The following is a 15,214-nucleotide window of genomic DNA, read 5'->3' on the forward strand; positions in this document are numbered from 1 at the left end:
AATAAATCTACTTACCCTGATAAAATTCTCCAGCTTTGAATTTTTCTGTCTGATGATCTGTTTAAGATAAAAGATGCTACGATTTAGCCAAAATCTCAGATGGAAACAAATGTTCTCAATATTTTCAATTTTTTTTTGTCCCTCCCTCAGGACAACTTCTGAACATCTCTCTTCATTTTTTATATCATTACCTACCATAGCAATAGATCCTAGACAAGTATAACCATTCCCAATGAATCCACTGATGCAATGACAACTGTAATTCCCAGGACCAGTTCGCAAACACCTTGCCTAAAAGCCAAGACAATATATCCTATTACTACTATTTCCTATAATTATGGGGCTACGCTGCGCGCGCTGCGAGCTCCGCTACGACTAGGGTAAAACTGAATTGAAGAAGCTATCCACATTCAGTGGGAGCAACCTACACTTTATAATCAACTTAATCGTGTTAATTTAAAATTTCCTTGTGACTGCATACATTGCTCTGTTACTGTTCACTTTGTCCAATCAGCATTTTGTTGTACACGTTAAATTCAACTATATACTTTGTAAAATCAGAGCTGAAGATGACAGAAGAACTGTTAAAACATGTTTTTAAAAAGTGTCGCTTATTTTCTTAAATTCATTACATAGCCGCCGCAATCCAGACTTTTTGATTTTCTAAAGATATTAGAGTTCCCTTCAGTATTTAGAAACTTAAGCCAGGAAAGTTAAACAAGACAGAAAATGAAGTCACGCGTATTAGGTTTAATATCGAAAAGCACTCTGCATTTGAATTGCTTTTTTAGTTAGAGTTGGTTAACGCAAAAAAATCTATATTCTTTACCTACATGAACTGTAATTACTCATTATGATTTGATTTTATCAACTGAATTGGTAAAGTAAATGAACCACCGTAAAGAGTTTTAAAGCTGACATTTCTATAACACTACTACTCTAGCCCTTCTTTAGCATTCCAGGTACTGCGAACAAAATCTGATACAACTGTTTTGACTTCTGGAAGACCTTAAGACTTGAAAGCAAACAGCGAGTGAAAATCTTCAAATCTGAAATTTCTAAAAATTTCAATTGACAGTATTTTACAAATTAGCCACACAACTTACATCAAGAGAACACCCTCCATTGTTGACTAGACAAGGATTAACTTCAAAACATGTTGAACCATTTCCTGTGTAGCCTGACTTGCAGATACATGTGCTCTGTGAGAACAAATTGCATTAATATGCAAAATGGTCACTTTCACCCTAAGCCTCACTCTCAAGGTGAGGATCAAAGCAATGGCCAAGTAAAAACAACCAGATGGTAGCAAATGGATAAGGCAGGGGGTACATTTTCCGTAAATGACATAACAATGCTAAAAGAGAAATAAAATTTGTAGCAAAAAATGACTCTACTAATTGTCTTCGAATTGATATATAACTCACTAACCTGTCCAGGACCGACATACTGACACTCGGCATTACTGTGGCAACCTCCAGCATTTTCCTCTAAACAAGGATCTATAGCAACACATACTGTTCCATCACCACGGAAACCATCATCACATGTACAGTTGTTGGTACCTGGCCCAGTTTTCGTGCAAGTTGCCTCATGGTGACAGCCTCCACGATCAGGTTTAGAACAAGGATCAATTCCAGAGCACTGTATTCCAGAACCTTCATAGCCAAAGTTGCACTGACAGCTAGGATTACGACGATTTACATGGATTAGACAAGGAAACTAGAAGTGTCACAACGGGCTAGTATTTAGGATATCAGGTATTGTTACCTTAAATTTCAATACAGTTTTTTCCCTATGGTTTCTCTACAAACTTGGTAGGTACAGCTCAGTTTTCTTCTCACCTGTCCATATTTCCTTGTCGTCGGCAAGTGGCATGCGCATGACAACGACGACTCACTGACCCAGGACATGGGACATCATGTTGGTCACAGTTGTCACCATGAAAACCAGGCGAACAAGATCCAGCCTTACATGTTCCATTCCCTTGAGGATAGCCACTGTCACATGTGCCATGCAAACATGTGCAAGCTAAGAGGAACAAGCAAAGGGAAGAATCCTAAGAACGATTTTTGCTACTAGGGTGGAACTAGTATTCAAAGGACAACCTAAGAACTGGGTAAAAGTTCCCACGCATGGGAGACCATTGAAAGAAAGTAACAACAAACACATCACGAAGGAGCATTTAATTTATTTAATTAGAGACAAGTAAGTGTCTTTTAATAATACATGAATATCAAATTAATCAACTTACTTTGATTGCAGAACGGTCCAAAGCTTTTGCTCTCCTGACAATGTTCACATGCTGTTCCCTTGAAGTTGGGTTGACATATGCAAGTTCCATTGCCACTGATTTTATCAACACACTGTAAGTTGTAACACAACAAATGTTGCCAACATTTATTTAAATACCATAATTAACCTCTGATAAAGTCTATCAATACGTTGCCGACATAACAGTGCATTTAGACAGAATATGACAAAGTTCTGCTTCCAATATGGGTCTGAGGAGCGAAGTGGCCAGTAAGTAAGTAAACTTTGTAGACGTGTCTCAGTTCAGTCTGAATAGCATGTAGTTTTTGGGCAGTACAAGTTTTAAACATCCTGCGAATTATCAAACATTTATTCTGTATCTAATCAATACTTAAGCAGAGTGTATTTAATGCCGCGCTAGGTTAGCTCACGTTATAGAGCGGCGGACCGCCGTGCAGAAGGTCGAGGTTTTAAGCCCCAGACTGGACCAACACGCTCAGGGTCTTAAAACAACCAAGCTCTGACAACGGTTAATGGTTAGCCATTCTAGTCTCCTCAGATAAGGACGATAAGCCGTAGGTCCAGTCTCCTATCTCTTCTCTGTACTGGTTAGTGGGGGACGTTAAAGAACCTTCACACTTCTCCCAAAGAGGAGGGAACGTAGCTCCTAGTGTTGTGATCTGGCCTTGTTACTGTTTATGCAGGCATCTATTCAAACCAGCTTTAAGCTGAACTGAGTCAGCCTGTCTAAATATCGCAAAACACCGTACAGTATTTAATTTTGTTGTGTGTTTTATTCTATCAGATTTCGTACTGTACCTTTCCATTTAAATTTCCATTACAAGCATTATCAAAAGGCCCAGGACAAGGATGGCAAGGTGGACCATAAAACCCAGCACAACATTCTGGTTCCTGAAAAGTAGGAAAGAAATTGAAAACACCATTAAGAAGAAGAATGGACAATAGTCTAAACTACCATGGCATAGGACTTGCACACATAAACATAATTCTAGAGATATTTTTTAAAAATTATTGCTGAATTGAAAATATACATTTAACCTGCACTCCACAAGCAAAGGTATGTATGTTGTAAACAATAAATGTATTAAAAATCATTTGAGCTATTCCATGAGTGAAATGCGCAACTAAAGCAGTATGGGTAATTTGTAGGGCAATCTATATAAATACATAACATGCTCATGTTTTTATCTAATTGGCTGGTAACTGGCATCCTTCCTCGTCGTTAAATCTTTCATTACAATGCCTCAACAATTGCTAAAAATTCCTTGTCAACAAGAATTTTGGCATCTGAAATTGAATTTGTCAAGAAAATGCTTGACTCAATGAGCTGAAAAAACACTCTAGGATACTTAATCATTTACGATTATCACTTGTCACTTACTGGTGCTGAACATGTGGTGGCCCTACAGCCGCGGAAAATTCCAATAGGAATTCTTCGGAAACTCAGTCGATAGTAGCACACAGATATTGTGGGCTGAAAAAATTAAGACAAACTCTTAAATTAATATTTAAGACAATATGAAACATTAGCAGCTAGTTTCTAAGCTTCTTTTCTATCCAAAATACCATTTAAAAGAGTCTTGAAATGGAAAAAATATAACAGCTTTCAGTAAATTTATCACAGTGTAAAACAAGGCATGAAGTAGTTTTAAAAATTACAAAACAGCCTATAGTAAGTTTTCACCCTTATTGAACTCAAAATACAGTGAAACCTGCAATAAGCAGAAATAACGTCAAGCAGCCTTGCCAAACACTAAGCAAATGTGCTTCACATCTTTAACCCTTTTACTTCAATGATCTCAATGGTAATTCTCCATAGCACTGTCTGTTAAAACTCTTAAAAACTCAAGTTAGTTCTGAAAAAATGTATTGGGTCAACTAATATCACTTGTGTGCTTCATCTAGTAATGATATTGTAACAAGAAAATCTGTCTTCGTCACTCATGAGAGTTAAGGGGTTTATAATAAACATGAAGAAACTACGCACGTCTGATTGGCTGAGAACGAGTGCAATTTTCATGTAACACGTGTGCAAAGTTGTAACACAAAAGCAAATTACAAATGCCGCACACGCACTGCCAAAATTTCGTCCACCTTGACTTTCTGTGGTGCGTTTTTCTTGTACATTATTAACAAAAACAGGTTGGTGCAAATTTGTTATCTTTGAAAAATTTACTTGCGCTTATTGACACCAAATTGCAATTGAAATCATATTGTTACCTATACTTAGTCTACTAAGTGCAAATTTCATTTTAACCATCTTGATCTCACAGAACTTACTGATGGAGCATATCCTATAGGGCAACCTGTCCTTGGCATGGCTTTAACAGCTTCACATCGATAACAAATTCCCTGCCAAAAGTTTTAAAATATTATTAATAATAGAAAAGATAGCAAAAATAAGCCAGCCGTACATAACTCCTGATTCTAGAGCACGAATCAGACTATCCTCTTCACTCACGACATGTATATCTGACGCGTTACTGAAAAAGTAGAAATACTTTGTGTGCCAACATGTCAGAAGAGCTGACAAAAGTCTAAAGATTCCATTCTCCAGTATTCCTGATCCAGTAATATTACTGACAATCATTATAAACAAGACCATGATGCAAATTGGCAACGCAAAAGTTTCTATATGATTCAGAAGAGCTGACAAAAGTCTAAAGATTCCATTCTCCAGTATTCCTGATCCAGTAATATTACTGACAATCATTATAAACAAGACCATGATGCAAATTGGCAACGCACAAGTTTCTATATGATTCAATTTTAATCATGAAGTATCCCATCTTGAACGATAACATTTGGATGTTAAAAGAAATACTTGTATTGACTAAATTCAAAAGTCCATAAGATAATGAAGATGACACTTTGACTTCCGCAAAGTGAGAATAGAACACAGTATCATTATCATATACTTGACACTTATTAAAAAACTTGGAAACACAAAATCTTCATTGCTAGATTTTCAATATTAGTTGAAGTAGTGCTGGTGTTCTTTGCCCCATATTTACCAACTTTTCCTAATTGGGTTGGTCTATCTGTCCAAACAAATCATTTACTTACATTACTGAATTTCTGTCCATTGCAATTTCTTGGTAACAGAGGCTCAATGTCGTCAGGGATGATAAGGTTATCTGTTACATGAAGTATACCATCACTGACAAGAACACTTGATTCTGTAATGACGGAATCTTTATCCACAACAATGCGACCCTAAAGAGCAACATGTACTAAGCATCAAGACATCATGTGAGGCCCCAATAATACTGCAAACACAGACTAATAAAAAGTGAAAAGAGAGGTACGTTTCTGAAGAAATTGTGGTGCTGCCTTGAAGTAAGGTATTAAAAGATAATTTGTTTTTATTAAATGAATTGGTTGTGTCCTCGTGTACCGGTACACAAAGGAACGAAACATTAACGAACTGCGTCACAACTCCATGTATGGATATGACCGGTACACCAGGACAGCCCCAATGAATAATATTAATGATGTAAAGTAGCCACCATAGAGAGTTCTAAGATTGAGGTTTCGGGCATTGCCTCTTTGTCAGAGCGAATGAATTTCCCTCTGATGAAAGGTTAATATGGAGTGAAGTCTTGCAAGAGAGTTTTACAGGTTAAGGCTGTTGGAGACAGTTTGCTTCGAGTTTTAATTCAACTTTTCACCTTTATGGTTTCTGGAAGACCAAAATTGTGATACGTGCATAATTATCCTGTTTGCATGCATGAGATCGCCTTTTTCAATCCACAGACATGTAGGGAATAGAAAAATTACCTATCAATAAGACTATAAGTCGCCTAAATTAAGAACAAGCTCACTTACCGAGGGAGTTACTTTGACTTCCAATGATTCTCCCTGTACTGATACAACTTTGCCACTGTATACCAAGTCTAACACTGCCATCTAAAGAAGAAACAGTTGTCAGTAACTGCTGCTGTGACTTGTAGAGGATCTAACTAAATAAATTACCATCACATGCTCAAGCATTAAAACTTATGGTTGATTTGACTTTTGGTGTTCTCATTAAGCCAAGATCCTCACAACTTGGGCACACAGAGTGGCAACAGCCAAAGAGATGGTTTCTTTCAGCGTGGCAAAAAACAGAAACAATAGTTTGATGGTTTCTTCACATGAATAAGAATCCAAAGCTTACTCTTTTGCCTTTGTTGTAATAAGTCATGGTAGAAATGTTGTGCATGCACATTTGGCAGAGACAAACCTTTCCTGTAAGAATGTGGTTTCTTAAAAGTGACTTCAATTTTCTCATTCCCTATAGAAAAAAACACAATAAGGTCATGTGAAGTGCTGGTAACAGAGCTTATGAAATCCCTATTAATTACTCAATGTTAACGTCATGCTACCTGAAATAAAGAGGGTAGTGGTGTGATAAATTGTATGAGGATCACAGATTGAGTTACAGAGAGCCATTGATTTCTCCTTCATCAAATAATGTCTCGTTCTCACTGCACCTCTAGTTCTCTTTTTTCAAAATTAAAGCAAAGTAGGTGTTGTTCATCCACTTCACCAAAGGAACAGTCAGAATTTAAATTCACTGAAGAATATACAGTCAGAAAACCACAAGGTAGAGAAGTCACAAGCGGTGTTAATAAATTGTAAGGTAATCAAGTAAACTTATAAAGCAAGAAAACCAATTGATTTGATACGGTTTCTTGCATTGTCAAAGTTGCCACCTTCCTAAAAGTGGAGGGTTCTCTGTGTATCTTATACTAAGACCTCTCAGTTTCATGTTATTCATACCACATCTGTGCTGGTCAAAAATCTCATGGTACTGTTGTCAATCTTGTCAAAAGCAGAATTTTCTGGCACCAAAATAGTGAGGGAAGCTCCCAGACCACTCAACTCTGCAGCAATTCCAGATGACTGGTAAAAAAAAACAATGAAGATTCACATTTAGCTCACACCTTATAATAATTAAAAGAAAATTTTATTTGATAAATTATGCACATTTAACTTGCATAAACAGGAACAGATATGAGAGGAATATTTCCTACTTGACAAACAATAGAATAACTGACCGACTCTAATCTTCATTTCTAATTAATAAGTTTTTTCAGGGCGGAAACAATTGTACAAAAAACCACAAACCTTTCACCATTTTTATGTTCAACCTACCTGTAAAAGTGAGGCAAAAATGGAAAATCTACTTTGTGCCCAAAGGACCTGAAGCAATGATTTCTAGAAGAGAACACAAAGTGGTTAACCCTTTAACTCCCAAGATCAGATTGTTTTTTCTCCTCTCAAGCTGTTACACATTTCCTGGTAGATTTGTTAGGAGAATTTGGCATTAGATCAAGATAAAAACCTCTGTGTGATAAATTTAAGTATTCTCATTACTTTTTTGCTGGATAATGCATGGATATTAATGGGGAGAAGTTCCGTGTTAATCACCTCTAGGAGTTGAAGGGTTAATTATAATCATTACAGTACTGTTTGCAATTGGGAAGCAAGACTTCCATGAGATGTCAGTCTTTAACTTCACACATCACTTTAAGAAAACCCATAAATTAAAAGATGTGTATTGCATTTTGTTCAGTTTTACAGTGGGTAGTTGGAGGGGCAGAGTCAGTGTTCTTTGAAAGGGGATCAGGAGCTATGCCACCTCTACTGAAATAACTGACTAGAGCTGCCAATAACAAGAAGAGCCCAACTTGCTCGTTTGTAGTTTGTGATTGGTGGGTTTAGATCCATCAGCAATATTAGGTCATTCTGTTTCTTTTTCTGTGTGTGAAAAAGTACTTTGTACGGTGCTGGCAGTTGCTGACATCTGTTGAGGAGAGTCTAAGTAAGTGAACCAGTTATCCAGAGTCTTTTAGGTGACTAACCAATACTTACAGAGCTTGTCTCTTGATAGTCTCCGACATGCCACATAATCTTGTCAATAACATGAATCATGCCATTGCCGGCTAACAAATCACGGAATAGCACTGATGCATTTACTGACTGATTGTCCAGTTTTAAGTACATAACATTCTGTAAAAAACAATGACAAAGATGATATTAGTGATTACAAAAGCACTAGACACTTGTCCACTTTACAAATGCTTACCTACCATTGTAAGTATCAAAACATGCATTAATAACTTTTAACCTGGTACTCTGAGATGCTTGCATCAATCCCCTGTAGCGTTGTGACTTTCTTGTACTTTTTCAACAACATAGAGTCTAAATCAGCAGCCACTAAGTGCCGACTGACAAAATGTGAGGCCATGTCTGTGTTTGCGGATAGCTCACTAAGCTAAGGATGAAGCAAAACGTGTCAGTGAGTAAGATGCAGGACAAGTCTTTTGGCTGGGAAATAAGGCCAATTAACTTGTACCTTCTAGTGAAGGGTTTTCACTAAAGAAGGTTTCTGGCAGTAAATTGACATCAGATTCTGTATAAATCAAATTTGCCACAATTTCAATGTTGCAACAGATATGTTCAAACCACCATCAAATTTGTATAGCCATTGAAGCATAACTTTTAATTGCTCAATTAAAAAAGCAGTTTTGAAAGCTTGCTTCAAAATTAGATGGTCAATATGTAAATTTTGTGTCATACAGCCTGATAGAGGAGAAATAAGAAGTTTTTGACTTTTTCACAGATAGTAAAAAAAACATTCATAAATGAAATTGATACTACTTTTTAAAAATGTTGTTAGACAATACCCTTGAATTACCAATGCATCACTCCACCTGTTTTCGCACATGCAACAATTATGTTAAATTGGCTCTCACCGGTGTGATTTATTCACTAACTGCACCGTTTCTGCTCTAATTTGCATGTCTTTCCTAGCCTATGAAGTTTACTCCCTATAAAACTAGTACACATACCACTTTCAATACAACTATTACCTCTTCTTGAGTGAGATTTGAAAATGCGCTGTTCACCATTAAGAAAAGAGTAAATGGCCCTGCTCCAGAAAGAGCCAAGTGCATGAATGAACCTGTCAGCAAATCAATTGCTGTGGTTAATTGTCCTTTGAGTCCAATTGGGCCTCTAAGGTTCAGGTCTTTTACCCTCTGCAATTACAACAACATACGTCTTAGCACATAATTTTGTACTGCATAGATCAGGGAAGGCTTCTTCAAAGTAGGATGGGGTAACAGTTACAAACTTGTGTAAGGCTTATATGAGGCTTAAACCTCTTTTTTTTTACCTTGTGTACCACCAGGCCTCATATTCATATTCATGCAGTAGGAAGGAAAGGTAAAGTGACTATCTAAACACCAGAAAATTAAGAATGTATGCAAAGTAGATTGTCCATATATGCACCTTGTCACAAAACTGAAGTATATTTCTTGACCTTAAAAAATCACCTTACAAAGATGGGGTACCCACATCCAAGGACCCCACCTAGTGACTAAGCCACCAAGCTTCTGTAGATAGCCATACCTCGCAAAAAAGACTACGGGGGAAGGAGGATAATGACTGTGGGAGAGAGGTGGCTGTAGTAGGAAGAAAGGGAGGGATATCACATTTGGATTTCTATTTTATGGAAGCTAAGGTATTTCTATATAGAAAAGAAAACCTGAGACGAGAATCCATAATTCAAAACATTACACTTTCAGAGTCAATCTGGACATTATTAATCAGTTATGATTGCATTAATGTGTTTTGAGCTGTGAATAATGTTACTTTAATTTGTAAGTTACATTCCTTTCTTTTAACAAGACAGACTCACCTGGAGAATATTACCATAACATGTGGTGCCATTTCCTCTGTACCCACTCTTACAATTGCATCTAAGTTAAAGTGGCAGGAAACAATTATGATTAATTCAAGTAAAGTAGCTAAAGAAACACATGACACTCTTAAAATGTTCAACATAAGCCTTTTATAAAAACATAATCCAAACCTCTTCACTCCTGGTGCCTCCATTGTACAGTTTGCATTCATGTCGCATCCACTGCCATTTTTACACAGATCAATGAGTGCACAGCCAGCCCCACTGGTGTAGTTTTCAAATCCAAAAAGGCAGCTACAGCTACTCTATGATTGTGAACAAATTTTCCAAGTGATTCATCAAATTATGAACTTTGACTTTGAGACTTTATGCTGTCAAGATATTGGCCTAAAGATATGCTAGATAGGACAGTCTGGGCCATCAAACTTCTTCAGGGCAAGTCACATACCTTGATCTAACAGGCTCCGTTTTTTACAACCCATCTTATTTGTGTATGTGACAGGACGGTTATCACACATCATGATCCATCAAATATTTTCAATAACCCACAGTTGGTTGAAACACATCATGTGACCAAATATTCCCCACAGCTAAAACTGGAGGATATCTGAGGATATCACTCACAAGTGATCTTCCCCAATCTTCAAACCTTATGTGCACTGATTCATATAATACACTTAATTTAAGATGAGAAAGCATTTTCATAGTTGTTACTGAAGAGGAAAATCTGTTTGTTCACAAAGTCATACGAGATAATATTCAAAAGAAAACATGCTATGCATATCTGTGTAAATCTTCTCGCCAAATAGAGGCTACAGTTTGTATAACCACAGTCTACATTGATAATAATTGTCCTTGGACTATTTAAGTAAAAAAGAAACAAAGCCAGTGGAAAAAAAAGCCACCACTTCTCAGACAAATATATTTATTTTTTGGACAATCTCTCAGCCACAGACATTATCAACCAATATATCAGCTGCCTGAAAGGGTTTACATACTAAATAGTATCCTCTTCAAGCTCATCTACCATTGATGAAATTAAATTTACCAAACAGTACAAAACATAAGATACCATTTTTTACATTTCTGAAGTTTCAAGTCAATATTACCTTTCCAGGATGTATGTAATTGCACTGAGTTGAACGTGATGGACAGCCACCATTGTTCCTCTGGCAAGGATCAATAGCTGTTAAAGGAAGAAATGTTTGGAAATAAATGCAAAGTTCTGTGACTGATGGTTCTTTCATCAAGGGAAACATCATGTATAAGAAACTGTTCCTGGCATTACAGAAACTTTAGAATTAATTTTCTAGCTTATAGTATTTTCAAACTTACTATGGACCTTTTATACCTTCCTGCAAATAAAACGCTGCATTATGTTTAGATCAATTTTAATTATTTTTAATTTTAAAAAACTTCATGACTTTCCCTTTTATATTCAAACTAAGCTGTACAAAACTTGAATTCCAGCTCTCCTTCTGCATGATCAAATGCTCTTTTTCCCCTTATGGCAAGTCCCTCTTACTGCCCTTCATAGTAGTCATGGAAAAAATTTACTCTGGCCAGCTTTATAAACAAACTAAATAATAAAAGTAATGTGAGAACATTAAACAGACTTCCAAACATTATACTTGAGTAAGAACACTGCACAATGGTTTTAAAAAGCTTTTACGCACAATCCATTTTAAACATTAACATACCAATGCAAACTGTTCCATCTCCTGTATAAGCAGCAGCACAGGTGCAGTTGTTCCTCCCTGGCCTTAGGTAGAGGCAATCTGCATTACTATGGCAGCCATGGGTACCATCCTGGCAAGGATTGATTGCTAGAAGCAACAGGGCAGGTAGGAAAAAAGTGAAAAAGTGGTTCAAACAATGTGAAGAATGATTTTTCTTGGTCAGTGACAAACGCAAACTATATATTAAAACAACATGCTAACAACAGCTCCCAACAAGTAGAAAAAACAGCCTTACACACAAGCCAAGTGTTTCATAACACCCACTAATTCCAAAGGAAGACCTGAATTAAAGGGCACTGGTATTGCTAACTCAATCCTCTAATTCATCTTCCTTTCTCTCTTTTTCTTGTTAATTCCTTGAACTACAAAGTCCTCAAATTTTCCTAATTAACCCTTCAAACCTCTTTTGGAAAAAAATTAATACACATGAAAGACCTTTACCTTTGCAAACACCACTGACATTCTTATATCCTGGGTTACATACACAAGTATCAATACTTTCAATTCTGAAGCAGTTGGCATTAACTCCACAGGAAAGGTTTCTGTCACATCTTGGCAAAGCTAACAAATAACAAAGTAAAATTTACAATAAGAAGGAGTAAAATAATTAAAACTAAGAAATGATTCCACTGAAAGGCCACAGGTAACCCACTACTTACTATTATCACAGTTTGACCCAGCATATCCTAAGACACAAGTGCCTGGCTTGCAGTGTCCTGTGCCATTCAATCCACTGTCACATGTCCCATGTTTGCATAGACAGGCTAAAAAAATAAGTTAAACATACTTGACTATAAATGTCTTTTTCCATTTTAAGAGAACTTTGAAAACTAAACTCTTTAAATCGCCTTCAATACTAACACATGATCACCTACTTCTAATCAATTTAAAAGATAATTGTTCCATGTTGCTGTAGGTTTGTTTAGTTACTGCCAGTTACAAATCACAGATGGCATCAAAATGTGGTATTAGGTACAAAAAAGTGGCACCTTTCTTAAAATAAGTAGTCACAAGTAATCATTTTTATCACAATCATGGCAGTATAATGTTGCAATCTGATTAGCTAATCTGCCATCCTAAATAAGAGTACAAAGAATGCTGTTCATGTCAACATGTCACGCAATGGTCATGATGTCAATATTGTGGTAATTACAAAACAACTTACAGTGCTTTAACATGCTCTGTACTCTTGTCAACAACAACATTTGTCATCACAGTGGTCAAAATCTTGTGCACTCATAAGGTAGTAAGGCCTGAGGTAGTGTGTAAATACACGTAATACTTACTTTCATTGCAGTAACTACCAAATTTGTTTGAATCCCTACACAGCTCGCATGCAAATCCCTTAAAACCATCCTTAAGTGAAAGTAGGATATATAAGAACAAATCAATGACAATTTGCTGGCATTATAAATTTACAAGGAATCAGAACTAACCATAAAACCTGTATTAGGCCACACCATATTTAAAGCAGTCACCCTGTATTAGGTGCTTGGTTATCTTAGTCCATAAAGTGTTAGTACCCCTTAATTGCCGTAATTTTCACCTCCATCAAGCAGTAGTGGTCACCTTTCACTGAGTCCCAATGGCCTGTTTGTATTTTCTTCTACCTGAATTTATTGGTTTCTTAAAGCAGGACCACTCACACAAAACATAGACTAAATAAATCTTCCACGTATATCTATCTCCCAAAATCAATGTTGGTAGTATCATTGAGCAAATTATTGTACATTAAGTGGTCAACTTTCGCATAAAAGGATGTTTTTATTGTTTCTTTTTTAATACCCTTATGATATTCTGGGAAACCTGTATTAAGAGGTCACCAAGCCATTCCCCAAAGGTGACTGCCTAATACAGGTTTGACTGTACTGGATATAGTGAATGGAATTAAAATTACCTACAATACTTTGCAAATAATCATCAATCATGGTAGTTTGAGCCAGCAGGCTATTGAGCTGTTTTTTCATTGATGCAAATCTATCTCAGATTCATTGCCTCGCTCAAAGATCTGTAACTGCTTTTAAAATAAGAGTATAATTATGATTTGTAATCTCACCTGACAAGTGCATGTTCCATCACCACCCACTGTGTCATTACAAGAGCCACGCCCACTGCACGCAGGTGTACCAGGACATGCTGTAAAGAAAAGAACATTGATTACATCACAAAACAATGCTGGATCACTTTGCAGTTGTGAGCCTAGTATTCAAACCAACAAACAAGAATTACAATTGTGACAAAAGTTGTAAAGTTTGTATATTAAGTAAAACTGCACCATGATTTTGAGTGCAATTTCTTTAAGTGTTTATAAGCACAGTCATGTAAATTATTCAAACCATTGCACAAGCCTTTAGTGCAACATAGTTACTAAAACAAGGAATGACCTAAAATGAACTAAAATGACCTGAAGTGACCTAAAATGACCTTGAGTGATGTCTAGAATGACCTTGAGTGATACCAAAAATGACCTAAAATAACCTTGACTGATGTCTTACACTGACTAAAATGATGTAACATGACATTTTAACTTTACTGAAACAATTTAAAATAGTGATTGCCAGCCATAAACAACAGAACAACAGAAATGAAAGTGCGAGCTGGGAGCTCACCTCCTCTGTTTCCGTTTCTGTTTGCTACTTAAGATCACTAAGTACACCTTCGATCATTACCACCAGCTACTATATTGTGGATCTTTTTTAGCTAGACTTAAATGTCAGTTTTGGTTACCTTAGATATTGGTGAAGGTTATTTTTTCATTTCTGGCCATTTTAGACAACAGTCAAAATAACTTTAGGGTTTTCTTAAGGTCATTCCTTGTTTTAGTAACTTACTTTATGGCAGTTTGTAAAGTGCAGTTTGTAGTCTTTGAAGAATTTAAAAGTGTTTTTTTTACACAAATTACACGAGAAACCATGCTATTACTACTAAATCATAATTTACAACAAAGAAGCATCCCAGAGAGTCAAGAGAGACAAGATTTGACAGTGCATGAACTATTTGTAATTTGCACTACAATGTGTTTCAACTTTGCATATTAGCACCATGATGTTGCACTTGACTCAAACAAAAATAGCATTTGTTTTCAGCCAACCAGAAGCACATAATTTTTTCATGTATATTTTTACAATTTTTTCAGACATACAACAGTTCAAAGTGATATAACCCATTGCAATGTTTGACAAGACAGTCCTTGCTTAATGGATTACAATTAAAAATATTTGAGTATCTAACAAATTCAGAGCATGTTACTGACTGGTACAGTGGCAAATATAACCTACACAGTCAAACAATATATACAAAGATCATAAAAATTTTTGATCAGATTTATAAATTAATCCTTGCATGGCTTTTAGGTGAATTACTGAGTTCTTTTTTACATTTGTTGCCATTTCCCACTAAAAGCTTCTAAAGCCATTATCCTCCGTAACAACATTAACACACAGCAGATCTTATTGATTCCTCTCAAAAAGTTTTAAATTTATTCAATATTTCACTGGGAAATTGAAAC

The 15,214-nt window shown here is 36.2% G+C and overlaps 1 protein-coding gene across 3 annotated transcripts in view; it reads right to left on the reverse strand.

Annotated features, from left to right (window-relative positions):
- Nucleotides 1-15,214, reverse strand: part of LOC113677250 (stabilin-2) — a 48,480-nt gene that overhangs the window by 25,688 nt on the left and 7,578 nt on the right. For 2 of the 3 annotated variants that reach the window (XM_089207669.1, XM_089207667.1), the window contains exons 2-26: nt 13,763-13,842; nt 12,993-13,062; nt 12,366-12,470; nt 12,148-12,267; nt 11,668-11,793; nt 11,077-11,153; nt 10,139-10,272; nt 9,965-10,025; nt 9,135-9,302; nt 8,390-8,536; nt 8,134-8,271; nt 7,414-7,476; nt 7,039-7,161; nt 6,500-6,550; nt 6,103-6,183; nt 5,341-5,490; nt 4,555-4,626; nt 3,656-3,748; nt 3,073-3,165; nt 2,255-2,366; nt 1,845-2,031; nt 1,432-1,684; nt 1,107-1,202; nt 196-291; nt 16-57 (exon numbers count right to left, since the gene is read on the reverse strand). In XM_089207669.1, the coding sequence (XP_089063795.1) occupies nt 16-57; nt 196-291; nt 1,107-1,202; nt 1,432-1,684; nt 1,845-2,031; nt 2,255-2,366; nt 3,073-3,165; nt 3,656-3,748; nt 4,555-4,626; nt 5,341-5,490; nt 6,103-6,183; nt 6,500-6,550; nt 7,039-7,161; nt 7,414-7,476; nt 8,134-8,271; nt 8,390-8,536; nt 9,135-9,302; nt 9,965-10,025; nt 10,139-10,179 (2,067 nt within the window). In that variant the 5' untranslated portion in view covers nt 10,180-10,272; nt 11,077-11,153; nt 11,668-11,793; ... (2 more) ...; nt 12,993-13,062; nt 13,763-13,842. The other variant, XM_089207668.1, reaches the window with a different exon arrangement.

This window comes from Pocillopora damicornis, chromosome 5 (assembly GCF_964200805.1).
Source record: "Pocillopora damicornis chromosome 5, jaPocDami1.2, whole genome shotgun sequence".
Lineage (NCBI taxonomy): Eukaryota > Metazoa > Cnidaria > Anthozoa > Scleractinia > Pocilloporidae > Pocillopora > Pocillopora damicornis.